The sequence below is a fragment of the Trachurus japonicus genome, unplaced genomic scaffold, assembly GCF_045865225.1.
Source record: "Trachurus japonicus isolate A0001 unplaced genomic scaffold, Traja_1.0 AP029818.1".
Lineage (NCBI taxonomy): Eukaryota > Metazoa > Chordata > Actinopteri > Carangiformes > Carangidae > Trachurus > Trachurus japonicus.
In genome coordinates, this window is record NW_028219951.1 from 30,006 (window position 1) to 41,627 (window position 11,622).

Here is an 11,622-nt window from a genome sequence, read left to right on the forward strand (position 1 = left end):
TTGTTCAGTCAAAACCTTGTTTGATTGTTACATTATTATATTGTGTTGAACTCTTTTATAGATGCAGTTATTATGACTTTGCTGTAGCCTACCATGTTTTCACTTTTATTGAGTAGGCTAAGTAAAAACCCAGAACTTTAAATGACAATCACATTTCCTCTTTACCACACTGTTCAGTCCTCAACAGTGAAAGTTTTCAGATCTACTTTCAAACTTTCATTCAGAACTTTGGTTTGTAAACACACTGTGTTTTATGAAGATCTTTTCACGTTTCCAATTTCACAAATGGCAGCCATCTTAAAATCTTTAAATTTCCAGTAGCGGGTGGAAGCGAACTGATGGCCACAGAGGGATGAACATGTCATTGAAATATTTGTGTAATAGGCCTACTCTACTGAAAAATGAGGAGAAACAAAAGATACAAGTCCATCAACTGTTTCTTTTTTTTTTAGGTTTTTATTTTCTTGAAAAAGGGTTATTAAATACAGATTATTTACTTGTTATATACACCTGAGGACAACTTCAGGAAGGAGAACAGAGAGCACAGACTGGTGGAACCTCTTGAGAACAATTCTTAGCCACAATATAGTCTTTCCACCATCAAGCCAGTGAATATAGGCTACTATGATCTTGATGAAGGAAAAACTAACAGAGGGCAACCGTAGGCTATAGTTGTTATTTTAAAATTAAAATAGCACTAAGCCACATTGAACTCCTCTGGTCAGTATGAAACATGATGAACACATAGAGACACTAATTCGTTTTTTTCAAGAGTCATGTAAACGTACTGATAGAGACACTTGTTGTATCAACATGACAAAGTAGTGATGGTGAACAACTGCTTCACTGATGAAAACAGTGCAGAGTCCTACAGCTTGGATGTGGTCTGGACTCTTGTTGAGCTCACAGTACTGGTTTGACTGGAGGCCGTCGTCATGGTCACAGCTCTTTTCTTCTCAGACCTGAGTCAACAAAGGACAGCGTTAGTAAAAAGCAGTGGAAGCCTGGACCAGTCACAGTGGTGTTTGATGCTGGAGATCCTGAGCATCATCACTTTGTCATGGTGTCTGAGGGTTGACATCTTACTTGTTGATATTTTCCTGAATGTATTTTCCAAGTGGGGAGTTTGGATTCACACATTTCTTTCCAACTCCTCTGAGGTTGACACTGAGAGAGAAGAGAGACGTGTCAGAGAGAAGCTGAAGAACAACACGTCAGTGGATGTGCTTTATTTCAGCTCAGCTACTCACATAATCTCTGTGTTTGAACAGAAGATGCTTGGACGGTGTATGACTGGCTCTCCCTGGATGAGCTTTGGGTTGATCATGGCGAAACCCTTTGAACACATGCATCTCTGAGATGTGTTGACTTGTTGTCCTGAGGGAGGAGGAGACAGGACCTTGTTAATTACAGTTCATCACTATCTGCAACAATTTTCACATTACATCCAGCTTTGAAGTTGTGGTACCATTGCCACCATTGTTCAACAGCTGCAGACATTTTCAGCTGAAACACATTGAAACCTGGAAACGACTTGTGTTGCAATAAGTGACAACAGAACCTGAGACTAAATGGATCATGGTCATGAAGGAATCACAACAATAAACTCTCACAGTACCTTGTGCACAGAGGACCAGCAGACAGGTGAGGAAGGCGACGACAGCTGAGTTCATGGTTGGAGCTGTAGACAGGTTCTGGCTCTCACTGCTGTGTCTTCACTCTGAGCTCCTGATGCTTCACAGCTCATGGATCTGCCTCTTTATACACGGTTTCACATGACATCACATCACAGCGCTGCTGTGCACCATGACACAATAGTTTCACTTTCCAATATCCTTATCACTTCTTCCTCCTCTTCTTCCCTTTTCTTCCAAAAAGCCTGTTTCTCAGAAGCAGAGACACTTCAGACTGTTTGTCTGCAGAGAGACTTCTTTTTCAACTGGTTGGATTTATGGATTGACCAAACATAGAAGTCCCCAATGATAAATGAACAGCATATAACAATAATAATGAAATAAAAAATAACAGTTAATTTATTTTATATGTTACTGTAAATACTTTTACAGCTGCTCAACAACACTTAACACAGATAAAAATGAAAAGTTCCATACACATAATCACACATCAAAAGCTAATTTAAAAAGGTGAGTTTTGAGCTGGGATTTGAAGGTTGGGAGGTGTGTGCAGTCTCTGATGGATTTGGGGAGTGAGTTCCAGGTGGAGTGGGCAGCGACAGAAAAGGCTCTGCAGGTTCCCAGGTTTGGTGCTTGGTCTGTGCAGGTACAGAGAGGAGATTTCCTTCAGATGAGTGGAGTTGTGGGGATGGTGGAGCAGGTCTGTGAGGTATGGGGGGCCTGGTTGTTAAATGCTTTGTGTGAGGAGGAGGAGGAGGATTTGAAATTGTATACTGTGTGTGATGTGGATGTGGAGCCAATGCAGGTTTTGGAGGACGGGGTGGTGTGGTCTTGTGTTGAAGTTCATTGAGGAATTTGGATGATGAGCCATAGAGGGTGCTTTTGCAGTAGTCTCATCTGGATGTGATGCATGCATGATGCAAGGCAAGTTCATTTGTATAGCTCATCTTTACAAACAAAAAGCACTTACACTGTTAATTACATTCACCCATTTCAACCAGCACTTTCCCTACACACTGTCCTACCATAAACACGCATTTACACACCACTGATAGACAATTTTGGTTTCAGTCCAATCATAACACTGACACAATATTAATTTAAAAAACCCTCAAAATTATTGTAAAAGCAGCGTCAGTGCAGACATGTGTAAGACACACAGTCAAACAGTAACATTGGTTATAACTCACAAAGTCATAGACTAATCATACTGTAACTCACATGTCTAAAGGGATGAAATTAGTTGTTAATCTTTATATCAGAATGGTCAGTTGTTAACCTCACTGTGACATCATATTTTGCAATATCACCATTGGCTTTTATAGTCAATGCTGTAACACAGGAAGGACAGACTTATTTGGCTCATGGAGGATAAAACCAGGAAGTGGTCATTTTTGTTTACTCTGCTTTAACTTCTGTCATGCAGTGCATAGTCTTTCCATTTTAAACTACGTAATTAACCTGTGGGACTTTCTAAGAAATGGGATATGAAACGGAAACAACTTTTCAAAATTACCTTGAAAGAGTTCATCATATTTTAGAAATAATTCATATTTACACTCTTGAATACTGTTTTGCTGCTGATTCATTAAGGATAAAATATCGAGCAATTTTATTTGTTTAGATTTAAACAAAAGTACAACTAAATTAGGGTAACCATTACTCCATCCTCAGATACAGCAATGAAGTCATATTGTGGAGTATACAGACATACAAAAGCCACTGGCCTAAAATAATCGGAAAAAGGTCAATATCTTATTCATTAAAACAAAATGACAAATCTCAGCCTTCAGTTTGTTTGTATGGATATCATTATCTCTCTTCTGAGCCACCTTCTGGTCAGGTAACTTTAAAGGGATAGTCCAACTTTTTTGGCAAATTCACCTATTTCCATAATCCCTATAGTCATGGGGGTAAGTTTATTACCTGTAATTATCGGTGCATGTTGTTTGAGATCCCCGAGGCAGAGACGTGAGCTGCTCAGCGAACACAATAGAGGTGAACGGTACATTGTCCCCTGTTCCTCACAACTCTTTAAATACACAATCCAACAACTCCAAAACGCTCTTGTTGACAAGTTGTGACCTGTACATTCATCACGCTATGAAATAATCATGTAACGTTACAATAGTAAATTATGTAACATTACGACACATGAAGCAAATACTCGGAACTACTTGCCCTTTTGAAATCACTCTGCCCAGCAGCCATGTCTGGAATGTAGTTCTGGCAATGCATTTGCCTCAATAACAACTCCATCTCGTAATGTTTCATTATCATTTCATAGCACCTTAAAGATGACATGGGGGGCTGCACCATCTACCTGAACTCCATCATTCAGTCTTATGCTCCCTCTGTGTTCCAAGGAATGTTGAGTGGTATCACCATCCCTGTGCACACTCATGTGTGTCTCCATCCTCTGCAGAGACCACCTGCTCTCCTAACACTGTTCTGTGATCTGTCGTTTAAACATCTAGATTCCTGACTATTAACACAAATCAGAAGTATTTTTTTTATTTTTAAGTCTTTTTTAATCTTGCCGAGATCAGCTGTCTTTGATATGTATGAAATTCTGGTTCCTTTACCAAAATGACCAATGTTTGACTGTGTCTATGTCTGTCCTCATGTTACTTTTAGTTTGAGAGTTTTTTCAGGGTTTTTTTTTTTTTTTTTTTTTAGATCAATATTATGCAGGGCTATGATTGGACTGAAAATTTAATTGTCTATCACTGGTGGGTGAATATGTGTGTATGGTAGGACAGTGTGTTGGGAAAAGTGCTGCATAAATGTGTGTTGAATGTATTAGCAGTGTGCTTTCTGTAGTTGTTCAGACAAGGCAAGTTGCCATATATGCTGTCCATTTACCATTTGGGGCTTCTATATTAGGCCCATCCATGAATCCAACCAGTTGAATGTCAAGTTATTCTCTTTGCAGCTATGAGAAGTTTGAAGTAGATTTGATTATTGACACAAATTGAACCTGTAGTGTCTGGGACCCTGAGTGTAATCACACCTTTCACAGATTTAAACATTAAGTTGAAACATTGTGTGGCAAGTGGAGGGTGGAAAAATGTACCGACAACGCCACCTGGGGAGTTTCGCCCCAGGAGATAGTTATAGATATTCTTAAAGGAAAATGGTTAATACCTTTCTCTCATATATAAGGTCCTCACAGGTTCAATACCACGGGCAGAGACGTATTAGAAAAGTACAAAAATGTTTTATTTGCAATTATCAACAACAGGTCACCTCAACACTGGCTGCATTTTACTTGGACTGGGGGCATGGAGGCAAGGGTGGACAGAACTGGGGTCGCTACGGCGGCCCAAAATCAAATCAAGGGGGAGGAGTAACTAACCAAAAACACCCGTGGCACCACACACGGGGGTTCGTGAAGAAAAGACCACCACACACACAAGGGGGTTCGTGAAGAAAAGACCACCACCAGGGATTGGGTCGCGGCCTTGGCCCTCAGCACCTGTCCACAAAGAAAAGAAACAAAATTATAAAACCAGCCTCCCATTTAATGCAACACACACAATTTTAAGTAAATAAGAAAACAACAAATCAAACCAAAGTAAACAAATGTTCGTCAAACAAAATAAACAAAATAATAAATGATGCTCGCCAAACGAAATAAACAAATAACTACAAAATAAATCTTTTCACAATAATGAATAAACTAAACAAAATTCCTAAAGCAACAATCAAGCCCTGACACCAGCTCCTTGAGGAGCGTATCAATCACTCCGTCGTAGCTCAGGAGAGCCAGGAGTCAGAGTAATTCCAGTGAGCCAAAACAGCAGTGGGTCCAGAAGATGGTGGCTTTAACAGTTTTTGGGCCTCACCAGCAGGGCATTACGGAGCACCGGGAGGCGTAGTCTAGGACAACAGAGCAGGACAATACAATCAGCCGGGAGCGGCACAACAGACTGAAACGAGGGGCGGACAACGCCAACTTACCACGTGGAGACAGAGCAACAACACCGAAAGGCTTCCAGCAGGGCGAACCAGCCCCGTAACCCCAGCAGTCCGCCACACTGCAGCAGAAACAACCATGTCACAGAACAATCGGCACGTGAATGAAAAGAGAAAGCAGCGGTGTGCTCTGACGCGCCTTACCTGTGCGCTGAAGGAGGAAGCATGCGTTTTTTTCTGGCACCACGCCAGAGACACTCCAATGCCGGCACAGCCAAACGGCTTCACCAATACCAACACCAGCAGCACGCCACACTGCAGCAGAAACAATCAGATCACCAAACAGTCGGTAGATGAGTGGAAGAGAAAGCAGCGGTGCGCATCAGTGCGCATCAGTGCGCATCAGTGCGCCTTACCTGTGCGCTTAGGGAAATAGCGTGCCTCTCCTGGCAACACACCAGAGATGCTTCACTGCCGATGCAGCCACGCGGCTTCACAAACGCCAACCCCAGCTCCGCTACACCAGGCCACAGCCACCACCACGGACGAGCGGAACAGGAAGAGAGAGAGCGCGCCAGGTAGAACCAGACTCCTCTATATAGGTGTGTTCCCCGCCCATAAATCAGTGCACCAGAACAACACAGCGCCCCACTGTGAGGAGGAGTGAGCCGTGCTCCGGCCACATCTGCAACATTAGAAACTGACACCAAAATAAAGGGGCTTTACAACTCACTGAATGCACTCTTGTGTGGAAAGTGTATGGAGAAATTGCTTTTCTCCATCAATCATTAGACTGTGTTTTTGGTGGGCAAGTAAATTGATGATGATTTTGATGTGAATTACAGTACATGCATTTCCTCTTCATTGAGACATAATTAGCCAAACAAAAATGCTTCTGAGGAACAGGCTTTTTGGAAGAAAAGGGAAGAAGAGGAGGAAGTGAAAGGGATATTATAAAGTGAAACTTGTATATCGTGTATAAAGAGGGAGATCCATGTGCTGTGAAGCATCAGGAGCGCAGAGTGAATGAAGACACAGCAGTGAGAGCCAGAACCTGTCTACAGCTCCAACCATGAACTCAGCTGTCGTCGCCTTCCTCACCTGTCTGCTGGTCCTCTGTGCACAAGGTACTGTGGCGTCCCCAGTGGTGGGCTGGTGCCATACCACTGGTCACGCCCCCTTGATTAAGGCCTGCCGGTGACACCTGGGCCTGGTGTCACCAGGTTATAAAGCCAGGCCTGCTGATTGCTCTCACTCTCTCTCCTTCTCCCCTCTCCTGCAGGTACCGGTGACGGCGATGCAGTGTCCTTAGTTTACTTTGTTGCTCCTTTGTGTTATGCACCTTACAACACCCCACACACACATACGTCTCACACTCACACAACATGCTCTACACACCTATTTACTGACACTCACACCCCATGATCTGGTCTTTTGTTACAGTATATTATTATTTATCATTAAATAAACATTTGTTAATTGTTGCCACGGTGGTCTCTCCCTCTTTGTCATGGCTGTAAGAGCCAGGCTGTGACAAAAGTGGGGGCTCGTCCTAAGCTTATTTTGGTGATAGATTAAATTTGTTTGGTTTGTTTGTTGGGGCAGCGTGATTGTGTAATCAGGTGAGTGGGCCCTGGTGCGCGCTGTGCCCTGTTGCGTGGGTGGGGAGATCCGCCGTGCGCTTAGTGTCGTTGTTGCTCCGGTTGTTTTTTCTCCTCTCTTTTGTTTGTTCTGTTGCTCGTTCATGCGTTCCAAAGAGAAGGTAAGTGTTTCCACCCTGTTGCACTGCGAAGTTTCCCCTGTCAGGTGAATGGCGTTTCCCCTTTGGGTTGCGTCGGTTTGTTTTTTTTCTATAGTGTTGTGGCGACGTGGTTAGTGTTAATTGTCTTCGGGCAATTATCTCGGGGGCACCTCCGTGGGACATTGTGTGGTCGCCTGCGTGCAGGTTGCTTTCACAAACCCACTGGTTTTGCGTGCGTAAATTCCCACCGCAAGCCACATGAAGACTAGGGTTGAGGGATAGGTAAGTTTTGGTTAGGCAGGTAAGTGAGGAAAACTTCTGGGAGGTAAAGTTCGCCTCGATTGTGCATTTTGGGAGAGTAAACACTGTGCATTCTGTTTGGTTCACGCGCTGAGCTATGGCTTCGGTGGCAGAGTTTGTTGATGCGCCCTCAGAGGGGTTTCTTAATAGCTGTTCCTGGGAGCAGTTAGCGCAGATAGCTGAGCATTATGAGATGGATTTTACAGGGAATGAGTATAAAAGTGAGTTGAAGGAAATTGTTTTGTCCACGTTAGTAGGTAAAGGAATTGTGGGGAAGGAAGAGTCTCTTGCAGACTTGGCTGCGCCAGATGCGCCAAGTTCTGTGCCGGTGTCTGAGTCTGGGCTGACGTTTGAGCAGCGCAGGGAGTTAATGGCTTTGCAGTTAGAGCAGGAAAAAGTGAGATTTGAAGTTGAGAAAATGAGGCTCGAGCAGCAGAGATTGAGTTTGGTCCGAGATGGGAAGTTTCCGGGTTCCGCGTCACCTGAAGAGGGACAGTGTTTTTTTGATCTGGGCGCAAATTTGAGACTGATGCCTAGGTTTAATGAGAAGGACCCTGATACATTTTTTGTTTTGTTCGAGCGCGTTGCAGACACGAGGCGGTGGCCAGATGCGGATAGAACTTTAATGCTCCAGTGCGTCCTGACTGGGAGGGCCCAGGAGGCGTACTCGGCATTAAGTGCCGCTGATTGTTTGTCGTATGTTAAAGTGAAGTCGGCTGTTTTGAAAGCATACGAATTAGTTCCGGAAGCGTATCGCCAAAAATTCAGGAATTGGGTAAAGGGTGAAAAACAAACGCACATGGAGTTTGCGCGTGAGTTGTTGTCCCACTTTAACCGTTGGGGTTCTGCTGCCAGTGTGGGTGATTTTGAGAGCCTTTGTGAGTTAGTTGTACTGGAATAGTTCAAGAATTCGATTCCGCAGCGCATTGCAACGTATTTGAGTGAACAGAAAGCGACTACTGTGTTGAAAGCGGCAGAGCTTGCCGATGATTTTGTTCTTACGCATCAAAGCAGCCTGGGTGATGCGCAGCGTCGGGCAAGTAGTTATGGTAATTCCCGCTATAGCGCGCAGCTTTCCACATCTGGCCCGTCACAGGCCTTTAAAGCCTCAAGGGGCAGAGATGAGGGAGGCAGGGTGTGTAATTATTGCCAAGGCGCCGGGCATTGGAAGGATCAGTGTCCCGTTTGGAGGTCTAGAAGTAAACACACGTCGTTCTCACCTGCTCTTGCGTGTTCCGTTGTCCCGAGGTTGAAGCCTGGGAGTGCTGATCCGGGTGGTAGTAGTAATGGTTTTGAGCCTTTTATCGCTGATGCAGTTGTGTCTTTGGTTGGCGGTAAGGAACGTGTACCAATAAAGATTTTGCGTGACACTGGTGCCAAACACTCGTTTATTGTGGAGTCAGTTTTGCCTTTCTCATCGAAGACGGAGACAGGGGACTTTATTTTGATGCAAGGCTTGGGTTTGGAGCTGACGCCGGTTCCACGCCATAACATGGTGTTGGAGTGTGATCTGGTGCGTGGCGCTGTGGCTGTCGGGGTGCGTCCTGCGCTGCCGATTGAGGGTGTAGCCATGATAGTGGGCAACGATCTGGCTGGTGGTGCTGTGTGGGCGGATGGCCTGCCGCCTCCGGTGGTTACTTCGAAGCCACTTGCGTCTGGGGAGCTGGATGAAAGTAGTCAGAGGTACCCGGAGGTTTTTCCAGCCTGCGCCGTGACGCGCGCGCAGAGCCGTGTTCTGGCTGCACCTGATTTGTCTAGCCCAGTGCGTAAACCAGAGTCTGTGGTCTCCATTCCCGATTTGCCTCCATCAGTTTCTCGAGATGAGTGGATTAAAGGCCAGTGTACTGATCCATCTTTGTCCGGGTTGGTTGCTAGTGTCATTGCAGGGTCTGAGTTGGAAAATGTTGCGCACGGATACTTTGTACAGAATGAGTTGCTTGTGAGGAAATGGGTGCCGTGTGTTGGTGATTTTGTGGGCAAACCAGTGTTTCAGATTGTTGTGCCTGAATTGTTTCGGGACGCAGTGTTGAAAATCGCACATGATGAGTCTGGGCATTTGGGCATAAGGAAAACGTATGACCGTGTCCTGCGTTTTTTTTTCTGGCCAAGGTTGAAGCGCGATGTTGCCAAGTATGTGAAAACGTGCCACACATGTCAGTTGACGAGTAAGCCTAATCAGTGTCTTAGACAGCGGCGCCAGTTCAGCCCGGGCGATCAAGTGTTGGCGTTGACTCCAGTACTGCATTCACCGTGTCAAGCCAAATTTACAGGTCCTTATGTTGTGGAGCGACAGGTCTCGGAGCAGAATTATTACATTGCGACTCCGACGCGACGAAAATCCTCTCGTCTTTGTCATGTAAATTAATTAAAACCTTATTATAGACGTGACACTGTTGAGTCTGTTCCTGTTGGTCCTGAGTGTGGGTTGAATGTAAGTCCTGGTCTTACGGTTGAGTATAGTGCGCAAAGTAAGCAGCGTTCTTATAGGTGTGCACCACACAAGCAGAAAGTGATGGAGTCAGCCAGAGTTTTGAAGTGCATGTAGGTTCTGGTGGGAGTCCTCTTGATTGTATACACGGGGCATGCTCATTGCTTAGACGTTAGACATGTTAAAGGCAAGGATAATGTGTTGGCCGATGCCCTTTCTCGTGCCCCAGTGGGTTAGGCGGGGTATTGGGATGTTGGGTATTGTGTGTTGTCTATTGTATGTATTATATGATGTAAATGTATTCAGTTTTCTGCCACTTGTCGTCCCATGTTTCCTCCCCTACCTTCCTCTGAGTTTGTTTGAAGGTACCGGGTTGCAGAGGTTGGCAGTGTGGAAGGTGTGGGTTCTTCAAGTGTTTTCAGTGATCCCGTTGGGTCCCTGTCTTGAGGGGGGGGGTGTGGCGTCCCCAGTGGTGGGCTGGTGCCATACCACTGGTCACGCCCCCTTGATTAAGGCCTGCCGGTGACACCTGGGCCCGGTGTCACCAGGTTATAAAGCCAGGCCTGCTGATTGCTCTCACTCTCTCTCCTTCTCCCCTCTCCTGCAGGTACCGGTGACGGCGATGCAGTGTCCTTAGTTTACTTTGTTGCTCCTTTGTGTTATGCACCTTACAACACCCCACACACATACGTCTCACACTCACACAACATGCTCTACACACCTATTTACTGACACTCACACCCCATGATCTGGTCTTTTGTTACAGTATATTATTATTTATCATTAAATAAACATTTGTTAATTGTTGCCACGGTGGTCTCTCATGGCTGTAAGAGCCAGGCTGTGACAGTACTGTGAGAGTTTATTGTTGTGATTCCTTCATGACCAGGATCCATTTAGTCTCAGGTTCTGTTGTCACTTGTTGCAACACAAGTCGTTTCCAGGTTTCAATGTGTTTCAGCTGAAAATGTCTGCAGCTGTTGAACAATGGTGGCAATGGTACCACAACTTCAAAGCTGGATGTAATGTGAAAATTGTTGCAGATAGTGATGAACTGTGATTAACAAGGTCCTTTCTCCTCCTCCCGCAGGACAACGAGTCAACACATCTCAGAGATGCATGTGTTCAAAGGGTTTCGCCATGATCAACCCAAAGCTCATCCAGGGAGAGTCATACACCGTCCAAGCATCTTCTGTTCAAACACAGGGATTATTGGAATGGTTAGCTGAGCTGAAATAAAGCACATCCACTGACGTGTTGTTCTTCAGCTTCTCTCTGACACGTCTCTCTCTTCTCTCTCAGTGTCAACCTCAGAGGAGTTGGAAAGAAATGTGTGAATCCAAACTCCCGACTTGGAAAATACACTCAGGAAAATATCAACAAGTAAGATGTCAACCCTCAGACACCATGACAAAGTGATGATGCTCAGGATCTCCAGCATCAAACACCACTGTGACTGGTCCAGGCTTCCACTGCTTTTTACTAACGCTGTCCTTTGTTGACTCAGGTCTGAGAAGAAAGGAGCTGTGACCATGACGACGGCCTCCAGTCAAACCAGTACTGTGAGCTCAACAAGAGTCCAGGCCACATCCAAGCTGTAG

The 11,622-nt window shown here is 45.0% G+C and overlaps 1 protein-coding gene and 1 pseudogene across 1 annotated transcript; one reads left to right on the forward strand and one right to left on the reverse strand.

Moving 5' to 3' along the window:
* Positions 1–520: 520 nt before the first annotated feature.
* On the reverse strand, positions 521–1,711 carry LOC146960937 (C-X-C motif chemokine 11-1-like). Its single transcript, XM_085771922.1, has 4 exons — positions 1,619–1,711; positions 1,251–1,377; positions 1,087–1,167; positions 521–962 (listed from the first exon to the last, which is right to left on the reverse strand). The coding sequence occupies exons 1-4, from the start codon at positions 1,671–1,673 to the stop codon at positions 869–871; spliced, it is 357 nt and encodes a 118-aa protein (XP_085628048.1). The 5' UTR covers positions 1,674–1,711; the 3' UTR covers positions 521–868.
* Positions 1,712–6,550: 4,839 nt separating this feature from the next.
* LOC146960938 (C-X-C motif chemokine 11-1-like) lies at positions 6,551–11,622 on the forward strand (annotated as a pseudogene).

Excerpts from the sequence above, each read along its gene's own strand:
- LOC146960937 (XM_085771922.1), bottom strand. The coding sequence starts at position 1,673 with ATGAACTCAGCTGTCGTCGCCTTCCTCACCTGTCTGCTGGTCCTCTGT. Across the intron at positions 1,168-1,250 it reads TGTTCAAACACAGAGATTAT|TGTCAACCTCAGAGGAGTTG; the intron begins GTGAGTAGCTGA and ends CTTCTCTCTCAG. Across the intron at positions 963-1,086 it reads ATTCAGGAAAATATCAACAA|GTCTGAGAAGAAAAGAGCTG; the intron begins GTAAGATGTCAA and ends TTGTTGACTCAG.